Genomic DNA, 21089 nt, shown 5'->3' with positions numbered 1-21089 from the left:
GGAGATGTCGCTCCAGCGGTACACAGCTGGTTCCCCCAGCTGTGCCCTGACTTACCTTCCACGCGATTTTGTTTCCTTTTGAATCATGCTCAAGGGCAATTGGGAAATCTCCTCGTTCATAAAATTTTCGAAATGCTGTGGGCTTCGTTGGTCTTTCTTTAAATGCTCCTGCAACTGGTGGGCCTCTCACCTTCAAAGGAAAGGAAAAAAATAGGAATCAGGTTTTAAAAAATACTAAAAAATGCACAGTGAAAAAGGCTTTACTTCAGTTTTAGTTCATATGAAATATTCTGGAAGATAAAGACCTAAATGTCTAACGATGGAAAACAGCAGCTTCACTAATACAAAAACTTACAGAGGAGAATTATTTTATAATCATTATTAAGAACTTACTTTATTTTGAGTTTCTTTAGAAAGCATTCCTAGAAAAAGTCACTTAAAAACTATTACATTATAAGGGGGAAAAAGCCTAAACTTTTGTTTAAGAAAAAAAAAATTAATGGAGGCATCTAAGTTCCACTTGGAATGTTAAAACTTTTAAGATTTCTAATAATTGCTAATTCTAATTTCTAAATTAAAATTTAAATACATAAAGAAAAATACATATGTATAAATATACAAAAATACATATATTTGAATGTTCAACTACATATAGTTTATGGAACTATAAACTATACTTTATGGAATACTGAATCATTTTAAAATATGTCCTTTAAATCTTTCTATATACATAAAATGGTAAAATATGTTCTCATGTTAACAACAAACTATGAAAATGTTATATGAAATTAAACTATAATAAGTAAGAAAATTGTAACAAAAACTGGTCGTCTACTCTGTGTAGATATATATCTATATCTATATATCTATATCTATATCTATATGTGTAGGTTAGCATACATTTGATATTATGAATTTGTGAGGAAGTAACATTAGATTACATGTGAATCTTTCATCCCCCAAAACTGAGATTTTTCTCAAAGAAGAAACATTTCATATTGAGTTATTCACATTGAGAATATTTTTTAAATCTGTATTATTTACATATTGAACTAATTCATTAGGTTACAAAATTGAAAGCAATTAGTGAACTATTTAGAAAATTACAGACCACTGATAATCTTTCTCTGAAAGTTTATGTTTAGTTTATTTATTATTTTTTAATCTATTTATTTATTTTGAGAGAGATATATCGTGACCAGAGGAGGGGCAGAGAAAGAGGGAGAGAGAGAATCCCAAGCAGGCTCTGCACTCTCAGTGCAGACTCTGACAGGGGGCTAAATCCCACGACCATGAGATCATGACCTAACTGAGACCAAGAGTCAGATGCTTAACCGACTAACCCACCTCCGGTGTCCCTATTTATTAATTTAATAAAAACATGATTAATTTGTTAATTCTTACTATGAACAAAATAGGAAATAATTTATGTAATATAACTTACTTGATATAATGTTAATTTTTAATATTCATGTAAAAAACTTTAATTTTAACAAAGAAATATATAAAAATATATATAATATAGTAAATATACTAAATAATGACAAATACATTTTTTAATGCACATAGAAACACTAATGCTAGAAACTGAATAGAATATTAAAATATTAACATGATTAAGTGCTGAAATGGGGTTGAAGAGTGAGGTAACACAAAGGCATTTATTACAGTTTATTAGAGTTTAGAATTTTCTTCACTACCTAGCACATTATTCCCAGCATACAATTACATAAGTAACTATGGGAAAGCAAGATTGCCTTTCACTAATAAAAGATTTAAAATTTGTTCTGGTATTAGAATTATTGGCCACCATTTTCAGACAAATGTACCTAATTGTTAGGTAACCATATGTATATGATGACAGCTTTGTGCAGAGCTCTGAGCTGGATGTTACATATACATTCTACGCTACATTAGTATAACAGAAACTGTAGGGATGCCGTTCCTGGACTTTAGCAATTCATGGAGTGGTCAATTTTGAATCACATTTTTTTTTTGGAAATTAATAAAGAACTGACAACTTTTTATTTTGCCCACAAGTTACATACCACACACACACACACACACACACACACAAATTACCATCTGTCATCATGTCACCATTTTAACACCTCTTAAAAAGTGGTATACATAATCCAACGAAAGAAAACTTAGCCAAATTAAACCAACATCATGCATATTTATAGAAAGTTATAGTGCAATAGTGCACGTGTGTTCATGTTTGTGTGCATTGTATTATTGCACAGTACTGATTGCTAGTCAACAATACCTCATTTTTTGTGTTTTTTTAAATTAAAATTTAAATATATAAAGAAAAATACATATGTAAAAATATACAAATATATATTTGAATATTCAACCATGTATATGTATATGTATATGTATATGTATATGTATATGTATATGTGTATGTGTATGTGTATGTGTATAGGTATATGTATATATATGAATATTCAGCCATAATGAAAGAAGGAAATCTTGCCATTTGTGACAACATGGGTTAAACCTTGAGGGCATTATGCTAAGTGAATAAGTGAATAAGTCAGACAAAAAGACTATTATTGTGTGATCTCACTTACATGTGGCATCTAAAAGAACTGAACTCATAGAAATACAGAATAGATTGGGGCGTCTGGGTGGCTCAGTTGGTTGAGCATCTGACTTCAGCTCAGGTCATGATTTCACGGCCTGTGGGTTCCAGCCCCGCGTCGGGCTCTGTGCTGATGGCTCGGAGCCTGGAGCCTGTTTCGGATTCTGTGTCTCCCTCTCTCTCTGCCCGTCCCCTGCTCATGCTCTGTCTCTCTTTGTCTCAAAAATAAATAAAAACATTAAAAAATTAAAAAAAAAGGAAATAGAGAATAGATTGGTGGTTGCCAGGGTCTAGAGGGTAAGGGTGACATCTATTGATTGTCTTTTTTCATTTGCTTTTTGATCTTCTTGATTCTCAGTGTGATGATTTATTTTCTACTGAAACCTGCCCTTTGGTGTATTGTGAGACTCCAGACCTTCAACCTTCTGATTTAGCTGGTGTTTTCCAACATATCTCTGGCACAGAGGTGGGGAAGGGTACTACCTAATCACTGTCAGGTTGGGGTAGAAATCCTGGTACCCACCTGGCCTCCACTCACTCCGGAGAGGGACTTTCTCATTGACATGGGGTGAAGGTGGGGGCTTCGGGACCACTAGGGAGTACCTGACATCACTACCACTATCAGTACCTGATAGGGAGGGGTAGGAGTGCCCCATTACTGCTCCCCGTTCAGTGCCATAGAAGGGGTGGCCTCATTACTACTGGGCAGTGATGAGATTCCTGTCCCACTAGGAGGCATTCTCTGACAGCCCCAGCAGAAAGGGGTGCCATCTTATTACTGCTGGTTAGGGTGAAAGTCCAAGTTGCCCCCACTTGGTCTCCACGGACACCATGGGTGTTGAAGGCCTCTTTACTGTTCCAGTAGAGATGAAAGGCTCAGTTCCTCATTTAAAACATTCAGCTGCAATGGATATTTAGATCTTTTGTCTGCTCATCATCTGCTAACCACCTTTTCCAATTTTTCTAGATGCTATTATTTATGCTGTGGAAAGCAAGACTCCCATTTGCTCAGTTCACCTAAATTTTGCTAGAGATTATCTTTCTCTCCTTCCTTTTTATCTTAAAATTGATTTCTCTTTTTCCTTTTGCCTCTTATTCTAAATATACTCCATTGTTTCTGATTCTGAATTCAAAATTCTAACCATCCAAACTTTTAAAGAACCGACATATTTCTCTCTAAGAAGCCTAGAAGGCTTTACAAATGGTTATAAACAAGTTCTATTTGTCTTTCTTCACATCAATTTTCATGGACTCCCTACAGAAATGATCCCATGCCTATAATTCCATGGAGACTCTTTACTTAGTTTGCTATTATGTAATAACTCAACAGTGAGAAAGTTCTTTCTTGAATATTATTATCCTCTGTTTTTATATTTGTGCCACTTACTTATTTTAAAACATTATATTTTTTGGATTCTGGTATAGATCCATTCCAAATTAACTCTTGGAATCTCAAAAGTTGTAATTCTAAAACTAACTAGAATATTTTCAGTTAAACCTGTTAGCACAACATGGGCATTACCTAATTTTATGCAGATGCCCTGTCACTGTCCCTAGATAATATTTTTTCTGTTCCAAATACATATATACCTACTTAAACCTAACAGAAGGATATAATATTTTTAATGCTCTATACATAATCCATTCCAACATTATAAGTCATTCTAAAACCCTAAACACAAAAAAATCAAGTAAGTAATAATCTCAGGAAAGGTAATAAAGATATTGCTACTGGAAATCACACAGATGAATGTAGATGGACTAAATAAATTTAAAAATAAGCAAAAAATCTATTAAGAATCCTTATGTACATCCCACTTTATAGAAGATACTGTAAATTTTGTTTAATGTCTTAGGAATTTTACTCTGATTCATTACAAATAATATAGAATAAGGAACAATAAATCAAAGTACACTTGTGGGAAAATGCAATTAGGAATTGTCTGAATGGTGGGGGCTGTCCATAAACCAATTAGAAAGAATGGGTGTCACAGCAGAATGCTTTTAATAAAATCTAATGCACTTGAGAACCAAGTTTCTGAATGCACTTTGAAGTGGCTATAAATGACAGTGTACTTTAGATGCCTACACTCATTGAATGTGCTGGGATGGATTTAGGATTTAGATCATAGGCTCTGTCATATGGTCACAGAAACTAATAATAATTAGTAGGAAAGAATTTTAAGCCACTCTAAAATTCTTCATGATATAGTTTGAAAGTTTCCTTTTCAATAGTTTATTTTTTAGCATAAATGGAAGCTGAGAAATCTATATTTTGTTATTCTAATTGGTCTGATTAGCCAGCTTACTAACATTGAGACAATATGATACAAAGACATTAATTTCCTATTTTCATCAGCTTTAACCTGAAACTTGCCCACTGTAGTTAGGCAAGAGTTATACTATCTCTGAGCTACTCAGGCACTTGCATATTAACCCCATGACTGGCAAATCTGTTGCCATTAGCCTAGATTTCTGAGTAAGTAGCACTATAATTCAGTGTCTGCCCCACATGCCAGACATAATTATTCTAACCCATCAGAAATTTGTCACTACCTAAGGTTACCAAATGACTGAGGAAATGTTTGCAAAAGTATTACAATGATCAAATCTGATTGTAGTACTCGATGGGATACCTCATCATTAACAAAGGTGAGCTTGCATTATTGGGTAAAGATTTCATGAGAAACTTTAATAATATATCAATATAACAATATAACAAAACATTATGATAGTGATGTTTTTGTTAGTAACAGCCGTAAAAGATAACAAGTGCCTTATATAGTAAAATACATATATTTCAACAAATATTCAACGTAGACAGACATACTGTGGAGTCCTTCACAATCAGGCCCTACGGGTAATAGTGAATGGCAGGGAAGACATCCAAGTGATGTGGACAACCTAATTTAGGAAGCTCATTCTACTGAGATCTAACAGGATGGCCTGGAGCCAGGAGAATGTGTGGTCAAGATGTAGTCCAGGCATGAGGTGGCAAAGGCCTTAAATTAGGACGCCATTGATAACAAAAACAAAACCCCCAAATATTATATTCATTGTTTTATAAGCATTTTTGGTTTCAGCTTTTGACAAAACCCACATGAAATGATATTACAGACAAGAAAATCTAAGCTTTGATAGCTTCAAGATCCTGGCAGAAATCACAGAGTTAGTAAGTATTAGGAAAGGGACCCCCACTGCTTTTGCTTCTACAGACCTTGTCCTCAGTCACGATACCAGAATGTTGGGTTTGGGCAAAAACCTAGGGCACATGACTCATTGAATGAGAAGATCCAGAGGGCAGAGATGAGAGAGGCTTCTGACTACAAAGATGCAAATAATCAATTGTTTAAGTTACATAAAAAATAAATTACAGGATGGAGGGAAATCTTATTAAATCACTTAGAAGTCTACCACCTATTACTAATTTTGTGCTTTTGCTTCTAGAATGTATGTACAAATATCATAATTTTTCATTAAATTTTTTTTAATGTTTACTTGGTTTTGAGAGAGAGAGTGTGAGAGCAGGGGAGGGGCAGAGAGTGAGGGAGACACAGAATCCCAAGCAGGCTCCAGGCTTTGAGCTGTCAGCACAGAGCCTGACGAGGGGCTCGAACTCACAGACCGCAAGATCATGACCTGAGCCTAAGTCAGATCTTAACCAACTGAGCTGCCCAGGCGCCACATAATTTTTCATTTTTATGTCCTTCCCATTTAGTGTACTTTTTTTCACCTAGTATAATATGTCTTGATGCTGCTATGGATAACAGAATTTTGTTTTTTTGTAGCTAAGCAATATTCCACCAACTATTTGCAATTATATTTGAAATTTATATTCTTTCTGATGTTTTTTGCATTTGTAATCACATTATTACAAACATCTCAAGCATATCACATTTTCCCCATTTTATATTATGCCCTGAGAGTCGCTCATATGAGATAATAAAATCAAACTTTTTATTTTATGATTCTTGATAAAAGTATTGTTGATTAAAGGAGAACAGGTCTTCTGTCTTAGTCTAGCTGGGCTGCTAGAACAAAATGTCATAGTATATAACTATTGGTTGCATTTACTGTAAATATCTCCTCACCACCTTTGTTTTCCATTTTTACTTATTAAGCATTTAAAAGTTTAATTTTTTTTTTTTTGGTAGAAAAGTTTCTTGGTCTTTTCTTTAATTGTTCATTTTGTCTCCAGCTTTGAGCTCCTTCATATCATTCCTCTGTCAGGACACTGTGAATGTTGTGCACAATGAATATCGACTAATAAAATCATATCCTTACTCTACTTAAAATCCACAAATGATCTCCCATTGACATGCTGCATATACATTCGAAATGAATGACTGGTGATGTGTCTGGTCCCTCCTGCATACACTCCTCCAGTTATCCCCAAATACTGGGGGATTTCTCCATTCTCAAATATGGCCTGCTCTCTTCAGTCTTCATGATTTTCCTGTTCCACTAACATGTTATTGTCTCTTAGCCCTTCATTCCTTTTTTACTCCCCCTTCTTCTTCTCCTGAACAACCATGAATCACCTCATGACTCAACACAAACCTCACTAATTCTAAGACACCATTCTTGACAAAGCATATTCCTACCTGTGAGTGGGATCAAGTTCTCCTTCACATCAGACCTGAAATGCTGGAGGGATAAACTGACTGTGACCCTAGATCACTAGCACAATCTGTATGGAGATTATCAGGGAGATCAGGCTATTGATAAAGATTGCGTGTAGTCAAGTGGTGGGTTAAATCTATTGGAAATTGGTAAATTTTCCCAAAGGGAAAGTAAGTATGCAGTGAGAAAAAGGCTGAGAACCTGAAACATTTCCTGGAGACATAATAATAATAATAATAATAATAATAATAATAATAATGGAGAATAGGAAGAATACAATGGTAGCAAGAAAATGGGGAAGGGTTGTTATCACAGAAATCCGTGAATGAGAGGAACACATTTTTTAGTGACACAAGTGGGTCCATTATGAAGAGGTTTGAAAGTTCTCTGAAAATTAAAAAGCTATACTGGCATGACAGGATAGAAACCAGACTGTATATAGTACATTGGGGGATAAATGAACAATATGAAAGTAAAACCAGATGTAGACTTTGAGGGAGACCTCCTGCCCCATGAATTGTCAAAATGCGAGTTTCTAGTGAAGTATAATTGTTAAAGAAGGGCAAAGTTAATAGTGATTGGAAATGGAGAAAGAAAAAAAAATATTAATGGGCTATAATACTGGAAGTCGTAAACTAATCACTTGCAGAACTGGAATAGATTTTAGAATAAAATATATGTTTATAACTAATGTACTTACTCTAAGATGGCTAGAGAAACTTGTGATGTACAGGTTTTTCAGTGTTAGAAGCTCATGAATCTGAATTCAAGGACCTATGGTCACATACACTAAAATATTTCTTAGAAATAGAGTGAAGAAACTGTCTCTAAAAAAGCTCCTACCCCTGTCATTAATTCATTGAAAAATGTACTGGATACATAATATTTCCAAGTCACTAGGCTTGGTATTATTGGGGACAAAGAGGTAAGTCAAATATATTATCCTCAAGATATATATCATTTAGGACAAGAGATGAGAATACCTTCCAGACTTTTCTATAGAAATAAGAATGTGATATGCCACAGAAATGCCAAAGAAAGATATATAGAATTCTGTGCACTCCGATGATAAAACATTTCAGTTTTGAGACATTGTTTCTTTTCATTAAAAATGTTATTTAGTCTTACAATGTGCCTATACTTTTCAGTGGAACCAGGCAGAAATATATTTTAATTTCCTACAAACCTGGATTCTGTATAGTTTCAATTAGAAAAAAATTATCAGAAAAATATGGTTGCTATATCATAGACTTGTATATTTTTTTTTTTAATTTTTTTTTTCAACGTTTTTTTTTATTTATTTTTGGGACAGAGAGAGACAGAGCATGAACGGGGGAGGGGCAGAGAGAGAGGGAGACACAGAATTGGAAACAGGCTCCAGGCTCCGAGCCATCAGCCCAGAGCCTGATAAGGGGCTCGAACTCACGGACCACGAGATCGTGACCTGGCTGAAGTCGGACGCTTAACCGACTGCGCCACCCAGGCGCCCCTAGACTTGTATATTTATAACCTTTGCAGTTATTAAGGATTAAATCAAAATTAATCACCTGTATTTTATATAAAGTTCTTAAAATTAAGTAATCATCAATATTACCACAATTTTGCAACCAAAAATTCACTACTGATAAGACCAATGCATATTTTCTTTTTATGTAAAACTTCTCACATTAAAATCCACATTTTCTATTTTGAAATTCACTTATATAAATTAGAAAATTTTGCTTAAGATCTAAGGCTGTGTGACATAATGAAATAACTTATATTAATCTAAAATGCTTATAGAGACTAGTTTCAATATGATTAGCATAAATAAAAGCTAAAATTAGTATTGTGAATATGGTAAGTTATAATTAAATTAGCATTGTCATATGATGATTATCCAAAAGGGGAAAAAAACAAAAACAACTTATAATGTAGTTTTTCAGATAGGTAGAATGAGAGGGATACAGTGTTAGTGGAGACAGTAACATGGAATAAGGTGACAAATCTTTCAATTAAAACAATCTAGAAGGGGCGCCTGGGTGGCGCAGTCGGTTAAGCGTCCGACTTCAGCCAGGTCACGATCTCGCGGTCCGGGAGTTCGAGCCCCGCATCGGGCTCTGGGCTGATGGCTCAGAGCCTGGAGCCTGTTTCAGATTCTGTCTCCGTCTCTCTCTGCCCCTCCCCCGTTCATGCTCTGTCTCTCTCTGTCCCAAAAATAAATAAACGTTGGAAAAAAAAAAACAATTTAGAAGACTTCGGCACTAGATTTAACTCTTCTCGACAATTAGTTATGCCCTGCTTTGTTCGCAGAAGGATCATGAAGACAGACACAATACAGAAGAAAGCTTAAGTGTGGAACAGATGACCTACCATACATCACGGGAAAGTGACTGAACCATTTGGAGCCTCAGCTTTCTCAGGGGTCAAATTACAAAATGACACTGACCTCTAAGATCCTTTCTACACCTTTATAACCTAACGTGTGTATTTGTTAATTCAGCAAATATTGAGGACAAACAATATCATCAGAAAATTCACCCCACTGTAGAGTAAGCGGAATCTTAAAAGGCACATAAACTCCCTGTTGAGATCCACAGGGGCTATGGAAATACATCCCTGTTTACATTTCGGGGATTATTTTTCTTAGCTCTATCACCTTTATAATGACCTCAGTTTCATAGATTCTAGACTTCTTCCAGGCTAGGATCCAGTAACTTGATTTAAAAATGCTTCTGCAACAACTTTAGGAAATAAGGAAGTCCCAAAGATTGCTGAGAATATTATGGTTATGTCATTTTAAATTTATAACTAAACTGGAACACACTTGGCACTAAGACATTATTTCAAAATGTTGTCTCTGTGGTCTGAAGTAGTTCTGAAAGCAATACTGGGCTACACAATTTCTCTTAAATTGTTTTGTTTAAAGTAATAGGCATCAGTGGTTCTTTAAATTCTCTGTTGTGGGGGAGAAAGCAGATTGATAGCCTTTCCTAACAAGATGAGATGCAATAATCAAATGATGAGAAAGATACAAAATCTTGACAGTTGAAGGCTAAAAAAGTTTACTCCAAAGCTGTACTCGCAGTCTTGCAGTTAAATATGGGTAAAGGCCACATATTTAAGTGCTCGAGTGGGATTCTTGCCATCAACTTGTCTCCAGAGAGTCATCAGAGATTTCAATTTAGACTATGCTGTTTAGCATCTGTCTTGTAGAACTGATAAAATGCCTGAATCACGGAGACAGCTTGGCTAATACACTGTCACACCTAACACGAAGGCCAAAGAAATAAGTGAGCTAAATGTGAAAGGAGAATATAAATGGGTAAGAGTTTAAAATATATTCTATTCCTCCTACGTCTCTAATGTTGAAAGCATGGTCAGTAGTTTATATCTAAACATATATCTTCTGTGTCTTGCAAAAGAGATCTTTCTTACTGAATAATTGGGAGTAAAAATGTTATTTTTGTATATGTGAAGAAACCGTGACCATTCACATCTTACATATCATGAATATTTTAATGGAAAATTTGAAAATCCTTGTGTCTAATGATCCAAACTGATAGTCTCCAGAAAAAAAAAAAGAACTTGTTATTTGATAGAAAAAATATTTTTGGAAATGTCTACAATAAAAGATATTTATGTTGGTAAGTATAAATCAGTCCACTGGCCCCTCTAAAATAAAGTACTTTGAAAGTTCATACAATTTACAGCAGAGATATAACATACACTGATTATAAATGATAAACTCTACTGGTGAGATAAAGGAAGAAAGAAATGTGCAAAAACATGTATGTTATCACATATACAAAACACACATATTCCAACTTAACTGGAAGATAACAAATAAATAGAAGATTAGGGTCTGATCAGTCTGTTTTCTTTGTTTTTTTTTTTTTTTTTTTTTTTTTTTTCATCATGGTTCATTCAACCAGGAAAGAAATGTTAAGAATGTAAAAGGAGACAGGGCGCCTGGGTGGCTGTCGGTTGGGCGACCGACTCTTGGTCTCAACTCAGGTCATGGTCTCACTGTTCTTGGGTTCGAGCCCCATGTCAGGTTCTGTGCTGACAGTGCAGAGCCTGCTTGGGATTCCCTCTCTGTTTCTCTGCCCCTCCTCCACTATCTCTCAATCTATCTCTCAAAATAAATAAACTTAAAAAAAAAAAAAGGATGTGAAAAGAGAAGAGGAGCAAAGGCGTAGTTAAGTCTTCTATCCTAAGAAAAGTCAGTAATGCTTCATCACTACTCAGATGGAAAATGTTTTTTTTTTTTTACTTTTATTTGCCTCGTAGTTTCATTTTTTAATAAATAAAGTGCATTTTTCCTGAGCCACGATCTTCATCTGTGAATGTTAGCTGAAGTTAAGCCAGTAAAGTATTCGCATGCAAAATTAGCATGCTCAAATATATAATCTTTTTACATAAAAATGACAACTGATTAGAAGATATAATCTTAGGGACTTCAGTTATAATATCAAAAGATTAAATACATGGAAACAATTTATAGGAGATGTATAAGACCTATATGAAGACACTTTTTTTTTTCCTTAGAGAGAGAGAGAGCACACAAGCAGGGCAGAGGATCAGTTGGGAGGGAGACAGAAAGAGAGAGAGAGAGAGAGAGAGAGAGAGGATCCTAAGCAGGCTCCATGCTCAGCACAGAGCCCAATGTGGGGTTCGATCCCACAATCCTGGCTGGGATCATGACCTGAGACAAAATTAAAAGTCAGATGTTCAACTGACTGAACCACCCAGGTGCCCCTATATGAAGACACTTTTAAAATGTGACTAAAAGATACAAATAGACTTGCAAAATTAGAAAACAATTTTCTGTGATAGAAAGATTACAAATCATTGCACATCATGAAAGGGTCAATTTTACTAAGTCAATTTATAAACTTAACACAGTCCCAATAAAAAGACAGCCAGTTTCTCTTATAAATAGGCAAGATGACTCCAAAGTTTATATGTTATAATCAACCAACAAGATTATGTAGGAAATCTTTGAAAAAGAATCCGTGTGTGCAGTTACAAGAATAGAATAGTAATCTGGCAACAGATCTAAGTAATTATGTACGTTCACTATATCACTAAGTAGACCTCAAATCAATGGGGGAAGAAGCATGGACTACTCATTAGTTGGTATTGGAACAACTAGGTATACACACAGAAAAAAAATATTGGATCAATTCTTCACACTTTACAACAGAATTATTTCCAAATGGATGAAATGTTTAAATGAAAAACAATAACAACAACAACAACCAAAAACTGTCCTAAAAGCAGGATCCATATAATGGCCTATAAAGCCTTACACATCCTGCCCTCCCCTCCCATTTCTTCTCTGGTTCCCTCTTCTAGGACTCTCATAGTTGACGCTGCTCCAATACACTGGCTTCTCTGCTGCTCTCTGAACATACCACTATATTCCTAATTTTGGGAATTTGCTCTGGTTTTTCCCTCTGCCCACAGTGTTCTCCCTTTATATGTTTGTTTGCTGAATCCCCTTACCTCTTTTAAGTGCCTGCCCAAATCTCGTCAAGGAGACTTACCATGACCATCACATTTCAAAGTTTATTTATTTTTGGGACAGAGAGAGACAGAGCATGAACGGGGGAGGGGCAGAGAGAGAGGGAGACACAGAATCGGAAACAGGCTCCAAGCTCTGAGCCATCAGCCCAGAGCCCGACGCGGGGCTCGAACTCCCGGACCGCAAGATCGTGACCTGGCTGAAGTCGGACGCTTAACCGACTGCGCCACCCAGGCGCCCCGACCATCACATTTCATATTAACACTCTTACCACCTTGGGGCCCCCAGCCTCCTTACCAAGCTCTGCTTTTTCTTTTTTCCCTTAGTGTTCATCCCCTTCTAACATACTACAATATGCATTTGTAACATTTATTGTTTATCGCCTTCCTACTCAACCTAGATTATAAACTCTATAATAGATTATTGCTTGTTTTGTTCTTTATTAGGTTAATAGTGCCTGGCACAGAGTAGGGGTTCAATAAACATTTGTTGAATTAAGGCGTTCATTAATCTGGTAATAGAGTAGAGGAGACATTGCTGATGGATGGGGAAAGACTGTACTGTTCAGTAATGGTGCCGAGACAACAGCATTCATGGAGAACGTGAAACTGGAGCTCCAACTCACACTGTACACAAATTCAATTCCATGTGATGTAAGGACAAATATTAAAGGCAAAACCATGCAAACTGTAATGAAAATACAGAAAATATTTCTTTTATGATTTGGGGATGGGGGAGATTTCTCAAGAAAGATAAGTAAAAGCACAAACTACAAAAAAATTACAGCCCCTTCACAATGTCCACCTCAAGTATCCGGTTCAGAGGTGACCCCCTCTTCTCTTCCTAGCCCAATCCCTGTGAAGCCCTAACCCTAAAACCCTTCACTGTAACACTGGCCCACCTCCTTTTCCTTTATTCCCTCTTTCTGTACTTCATGTTCAATAAGGATGACGACCTGTCCCTGGGACTCCCCTCAATTCCCTTAACACTCTCATTTTTTGGTACTTTGCAAAAACTTAATGCTGCCTAAATAAGCTCTCCACTAACTCTGTGCTAACACCTATGTTCCTAAAAGATGGTATTTTATTACACTTCCCTATTCTTTTCCCCCACGCACATACACAGCTATTTCACATCGTTTATTCTCTCTTCGAACCTCCAGCAACTCTTCTCATCCTCATTCACAGCTGATCATCTTTCTCCCCTTCACTGAAAAACAGAAATGTCATAGAGAACTTCCATATGCTCCTACCACCACATCTATGCTCTTAACCTGTAAAACACACCCTGCTTTCCATGCTCGCTCATGACTCCTCTTCTTTCCAAGCTTGCCATTACTGCCCTTGCTTCAAATTGCATATTACACCCTGCACTCCTTCATCTTCCTTCTAGAGCAGAGTACTGGATGGTAAAATTTAAATCAGAAGGATGCTATTAACTTAAATAATTTAAGTAGAGGTAAAAAGCACCGGGGGGGGGGGGGGGGGACTAGTCTGAAGGAAAGGGAAGACAAATACAACTGACATTCATTAATTCCTTAAACACATATTTATGGAGCATTTGTTGTTCTAGATTCCAGGCACTAACTGCCTGGACAGGTAAGATCTCTGCTCTCCTGGAGATTATTATGGAAGGATCAAGCAATGGATAATGTGTGTTTAAAGTAAGGATAAGAGTAGATATTAGAAGACATTGGTCTGACATATTTGAAAATTTATACGTAAGGTAGGGAAGAAAAGAGGGACAGGTCAAAGGTGATGGTAAGATCTTAAACCTGGGACATGACCTACAGAAATAGGGACGTTAACATAAGCACAAAACAAACGAGAGTCAGAGCAGGAGAAAAAGAGAAAATGTTTTCAGTTTGGTTTTCTTTCCTTGCAAGCACACATATACAATCAAAGTATCTATAGAATAATGATTGTTTCCGCTATAAATCTCACATTCACTATAAAACATATCTTAAAGCGTGTGAAATTGTAAGGATCATATATATATAGATTGAAAGCAACATGCGAATTCTACCTCACTATGATACATTCTACAAGAAAAAAGCTAGTTAGAAATATGTTCATTTACACTAATAAAAAATTCAGCTACATCTTTAAGTGTGTATGTTTCTCCTCAGGAAAACTGTCTGGACAATACACAATAATACAGGCCTAAGGTTTTGTAAGTGGTCAGTCTTGTCATTTTATTAGAGCTATCTAATCAAACACAACTCAGTATTTTAAAAGTGCAAAGTAATTTAAAAGACTTTTTCAGATCTCTTGTGGCTTTAAGTTGTCTTTTGATACATGGCAGGATCAACACAGATCTAGATAAGACTACTCTTAGAGACATTTTAATGTTAAAGTGCCATTCTTCCAAAAAGCAATTTATATCTTCAGCCTACTTAAGAATGTATAATAAATTTCATGCAGAGGGAAAATCAGGTTTACAAGGTATTGAGGCAAGAGAAATATATGGTAGGACTTAAAAAGGGCAGTACAGATGATTAATGAGCCAGGAAGATTGATTTATGAGGAAAGATTAAAAGAATTAACTATGTATGGAATGACTAAGTAAAAAAAAAAAATATATATATATATATATATATATATATATATATACAAGCGAAATAATTTTCTTTTATATATATATATATATATATATAAGAAAATTATTTCGCTTGTTATAAAACAATAGAACACTCCATAAGGATATTTAAAACTGGACTGGAGAAGGGGGAACTATACAAGAGCCTGAAAGTCTAGGAGTGTGCACGTCTGAATTTTTCAGTTTAATGACATACACGTTTTTAATCCCAGTCCCTGTGGTAACACATCATTGCCAACTCAGGAACATTTAGTTCACGCTAACGTTATACAAAGGGAAGAAAGATTTTTTTCAATCACGTTGCATCAAAATCACCTAAAGATCATTTATGTGTATTTTGCTACTTTAAAAAATCATACAAAAGCATAATCTCTAAGCAGATAAAACAGAAGAATTGCCTACTACATGAGATATGGTTCTAATATTAATATATTATGATTGGGAAATGGTAGACAATCAATGCTAAAGGCTAATGTTATGGTAAACTTTTTTCCTCCACATGCAGACAGAAATATAGGTTTGGAGGCCATGATTCAAATCATGCGGAATTACAATCAAGCTCTTCCTTTGATACTTTTAAGAGCATCTAAATGAACATTAACTCTCTCTGGCCAATCATTTTGGTATAGTCATCTCACTGTGTCTATAGGAAGAAATAATTAGTGCAAATTCACAGGAAGTTATTTCCTCTTGAAGGAAGTCCAAGAGACTTATGAGAACAGTCTCAATTAATATCTAAGGACATGTTGAAAAATTATTACAGTCCTTTATGTAAATTAATGTATGATATTCATACGATTTGAAATGAACCTATTTAATCCTCAAAGAGTTAAACATAATTTGGTGTAAGAGAGCTCATCCTGTAACATAACTAAGAAAAAATTTGAGACAGTAGGCATTCCTTTTTATCTCTATAAAGAAAAACAGGCTTAGTGAAGCTTGTATCTTGAAAATCAACATGATTATGGATTTTTATGGTGATTTTCATTGATTTTTCCCTTCAAAAGGTGAGTTTCTAGTCTCCTATAAAAATAAACTTGTTCACATATTAGATGTATCCATAATTATGCTACACAACTAAATTAAAAAAATTAGATATTTCATCAAGACTTCGTTACCTAGTGCTAGAGGAACTAACAACTGTCTGATAGAAATATTACAAGAATCATTATAGCAAAGCTCAAAGATCAATTATTCTGAAAACTGTCCTAAGCTTTTAAAAGTTATGAAGTTATCTCTTGTTCATCCAACGATCAAAAGAGGGGAAAAATATATTTTCTATTCTTTTAGATTGCTTGCAAAAACTGACATATCTTAAGTTTTACAACAAAACAAAAGATCAAATATTTGCTTCAATAAATTTTTTTAATTCTCATTTCAAAATTTTAAAAATTCAGGGTACTTGTCCAACACTGACATTGAACTAGCTTTAATGTTACAAAACAAAGAACAAGCATCTTTATATCTCCCAACACCAGAACATTAAGGTTTGTGTTTCCTTTCTAAATCTTGTCGTTTTGTTTTTTCAAAAATATTTTATAAACATAATAACATGGACAACAGCATGTCGATTACTTGTAATCATAGCCAAATATTTAATATAAGCCTCAGAAATACATACTCTCTTTTCCTAGGCATACACACACACACACACACACACACACACACACACACACACGCACATATGACTACATATACATGTTAGGCCTCCTGCTAGCTTTTCTTTACAAGGGTTTAGAGAAATTAGAACCTTAAAAAAAAAAAAACAACTCAGTACAATTCCATCAGTCAAACATAGGGTGTTAATCTAAGAAATTTGCTGACACAAGGAAACATAAAGTGCTCGTTATTAAAGACTGCCAATATTTTGTAGCTTCTCCACCAGGTAATAAAACTCTAAGTACCGAGTACATCAGCAGCCCTAATAAAATTGGTAGGTCTTCTCAGTCTGACAGGGCAAGGAATAAAACACACATGAGCCATCCATAAATGAATAACCTAATATCAATCACCTCTCTGTTATCATGCAAAAGTAAGAGCAGATCACATATTTATTTTTCTTCCTAGTATAAACTATTGCTCATGGCAGAAATTTCAGTATTTCTACTTGTAACACTGCTACTCTTTTATGTCACTTAAAATGTCTTTTGGAAATTATGACCAATATATAGTTCATTGTGCACTATATTTGATTTAACATAACTCTGTGCTAACAATGCATTTGATTTCTTTTTTAATGAAGTCTAAGTTAACCTAAGTGATACAATGCCATTGACAAATTTTATGAACTTTGTTCATACTGGATCCTTGAACCATTCCAAAACACTCAAAAATGAGAGGGAAAATTTTAACAAAAATTGCATCAGTGCAAAAAACACTTGGTGCTATAATAATCAAAACCCCCAATCAACTTTTATTGTGTGAAACCCATTAAGATTTTGTTTCTTCTGATCAAAGTCCAAAGCATATATCCCTGCCTTCTACTTGATCATTCTGGGAATCAGCTCCCTCTACACTGTGACTCTACCCTTTTCCAGGACCTAGGAATTCTCTCTGTTAAGTCAGCTGATGGGCAGGAGAGAGAAAGAATAAATGATGGCATATTCAAGGTTTCCAGGGACCATACCAGGAATAACATACTTTGTTCCCCCATACATTCCATTGGCTAAAACTCAGTAAAATAGCACTTCTAGCTACTAGGAGGTTGACAAATGTAGTCTAACTTTCGGCTCAGAAACATGAGAAAATGGGTTTTGTAAGAGTCTAGTCTTTGCTAACTAGTCTTTGCTAAAATCCACGCGTTTCATGCCAAATCTCTCCTTCTCTCTTCTTTTCACCCATAGGTTATGGTCTCCATAGGCACAACCCAATATCCCACCCAAGCATGGTATAAAGCTCATAGCTGAGGATATTTGAACAATGTGGCACATATTAACTCAAAGGGGAGCTTACCTGCTCCTTGGTACACTTATATATGATGGTGGATCAGGACAAGCTAGCCACAATGAATATGTCCACTGAGGAAAGTGAAAATAGAGATACAGCAGTCCTTGCCAAGAAGTCATCGTGAGAGCCCTCTGTCATGGTAGTGGCAGAGATTCCTTGTTTAGGACGTGATCCTGCTCGCTGGAGGAACCTCCATCCCACACTCTCCTCCAGGGGTCCTGGGCCCACCGTTGAGGATTTTCCTACGTGTTTGTTATCCTACATGAGATGTTGGACATACAACATCAGACTTGGGAATGCAGCTTCTCTGGGAGCTGCACAGCTTTCACAATTTGCTTCTTGGTTTTCCACTTTAAGGATACATGTGTTTGCACAAGGAATTAACAGGCTAAGACTTTTGTAGTCTTACCTCATGGTTTTATTACCAGTATGATCCCAAATATTGTGGACTTATGTGTTTCCTTCTGGGCAATTTCTTTCTAGTTAGCTAATAACCACAGCTAAAGATCTCTCCTACTGCTACTTCTCTAGCCTGATGTATTCCCTTGCTTTCTTGTCCTTTCCTTGTGCGTGTGCATGTGTGTATGTGTATGTTAACATAATTGTGGCTACTCTAACGCTATCTGAAAACCCATTGGGAGAGTCATATATGCAATTTGATCTAGGCTACAGGGCTCCATCAGATTGTTTCACTGAGATGTTTCACTAGGCCTTTGTATCTAAGAACTTTCTCCAGCATATTTATTAGTATTGGGTATCAAGAAGCAGTTGCATTTTACAAACCTGTATGAATTTTGATCACTGAAATTTCTCCATTGCCATTTTTCTCTGCTCAGAAATGAGCTAATTCGTGCCTGATCTCACCTCTTTCTTAGAACACCTTGCTGAAGGCCAAGAATAGCCACAAAAATTATTATTCTGTGCCCTTACAAGCTGTTCCCCAGGGCCACAGCCTCAGTAGGTATTAAGTTTGCCTTCCGAATTACCACAATCGACATTAAATGTTTTTTCACAGAACCTCAGTATTGCTCAGTCTTTCCACGTGCTATAACTTTTCTCTGCTTCCCAGTCACTAAGTCATCAACACATATTTTTAGTTTTTACTGTTGTTATGGTATCACCCTACTCTAGAACCGACTTCTGAATTTCCGTATTAGAGAAACACTATTTTCTATCACACACACACACAACAAAGAACAAAACAAAACAAAACAAAACAAAACAAAAGAAAACAAAAGAAAACAAAAGAAAACAAAACAAAAATCTCAGTGGCCTAAAATGATGAAACCTACTTCACTGAGTACAAAAAGTCCAATGTAGGTATTCCTGCTTGTGGGTAGCCTTTAAGTATAATCCTCCCATCTTTTGGGTCTTCCTTCCTCTAAGACCTTGTAGTACTTTCCATCCAAACAAGGAGATAGAGAAACTAAGATAAGATGACGATGGGTGGGGATTTTTAGAACAAGGGCTAGAGGTGGTATTCATTAGGACTTAGTAACATGACCTTCTTAACCTCAGTCAGAAAGAAAGAGGTTTACTGAGCTCCTGAGACATTGTTGAATGTTGAATACAACAAAGCTCCACTGAAGGACATAAATGAAGACTTGAGAAAATAAAGATTCAAATCTTGTTTTTCTGTGGGAAGACTCAATAGTCTCTATTTGCTATTTTCACTTGATTAATCTGTAAAGCCAATATAATTATAATCCAACTGATGAAATGCTTAAAGAACTTAGCCAAATGATTTCAAATTTATAATAAAGAGTAAAATAATAATGGTGAGGTTGGCTGGGAAGACGGTGGAGTAGGAGGACACTAAGCTCACCTTGTCCTGTGGATACAACTGGATAGCACACATATCAGCATAAATAACACAGGAAGTCACCTGAATACTGACAGAACTGACTCTAAAATAAAGGCAGGGAAGAGGCCACATACAAGAAGGTAGGAAAGGCAAAGGTGTGGTCTGGGAGCAAAATGGACTATGGCTGTCTTTGGTGGGGAGGGAGCCTGTGGCACCAAGTAGGTCAGAAAAAGACTTTCACACTGGGTAGCCCCCAAACAGGGAAGATGAATCTCCACAGATTTTGTCTTTGAAAGTGAAAGGGCCAAATTTTGTGAGTTCTTAAAACCAGCAGGACTTAAAGCTTAAAATTTTAAAACTAGGCAGACTCTGCCCTTGATAGCCTGAATGGCATTAAGAAGCAGAATCTCTGCCCTTACAGAGACGACATGACAAACACCCCCTGCAGATACAGCTATAGAACCAGCAGTTTGAAAAACACTAGGGGCAGATGGGAGGGAGAGTGATTTGCTCATCTCAGAGCATAGCGCAGGGACACAGAGATCATGGGGAGACAACTCAAGGAACAAAAAATCTGGCAGATGCCATTTCACTCCCCCACACCCCAGCATAAACAATGGCTTATCTGCGGGAACCAAGAACATATTGACACTTGTTACCTACCTTGGTGTAACCTGTTTATACCAAGCCCTGCCCCTTTGTGCTTCAGGGGATCTGCCTGCTCAGTCACCTGCACTGGAATCCCAATGTTGTGGGCCCCTCCCGCAGAAGACCAGAGCAAACCCTGCCAACACCACATCTCCTGACCTGTGTGTTTTGTGGGACCGCAGTTATGGTAGTGGTAGGGGCAGGTCTCATTTCACAAGCATATCACCACACACCTTGCCACCCACAATAAGCAAAGAGATACTCTGCAGACAACTGGATTGAAGGAAAAAGAGGCCAATACTCAAGAGCAGAGCACATGCAACCCACATAGGAGACATTCCCTGAAATCCCAGGCCCTAGAGAACAGGGGA

The 21089-nt window shown here is 36.2% G+C and overlaps 1 protein-coding gene across 1 annotated transcript in view; it reads right to left on the bottom strand.

The window, feature by feature from the left end:
• The window catches only part of PACRG (parkin coregulated), a 509125-nt gene that overhangs the window by 439917 nt on the left and 48119 nt on the right, over positions 1-21089 (bottom strand). Inside the window, exon 2 of the mRNA XM_086708286.1 lies at positions 56-190. Within this exon, the coding sequence (XP_086564412.1) occupies positions 56-190 (135 nt within the window). The remainder of the gene's footprint in view (positions 1-55; positions 191-21089) is intronic.

Source organism: Puma concolor, chromosome B2 (assembly GCF_028749965.1).
Source record: "Puma concolor isolate L17-30 chromosome B2, mPumCon1.1.hap2, whole genome shotgun sequence".
Classification (NCBI taxonomy): Eukaryota; Metazoa; Chordata; class Mammalia; order Carnivora; family Felidae; genus Puma; species Puma concolor.
The sequence above is the reverse complement of the archived record's forward strand: the minus strand, read 5'-3'. Positions and strand labels throughout refer to the sequence as shown.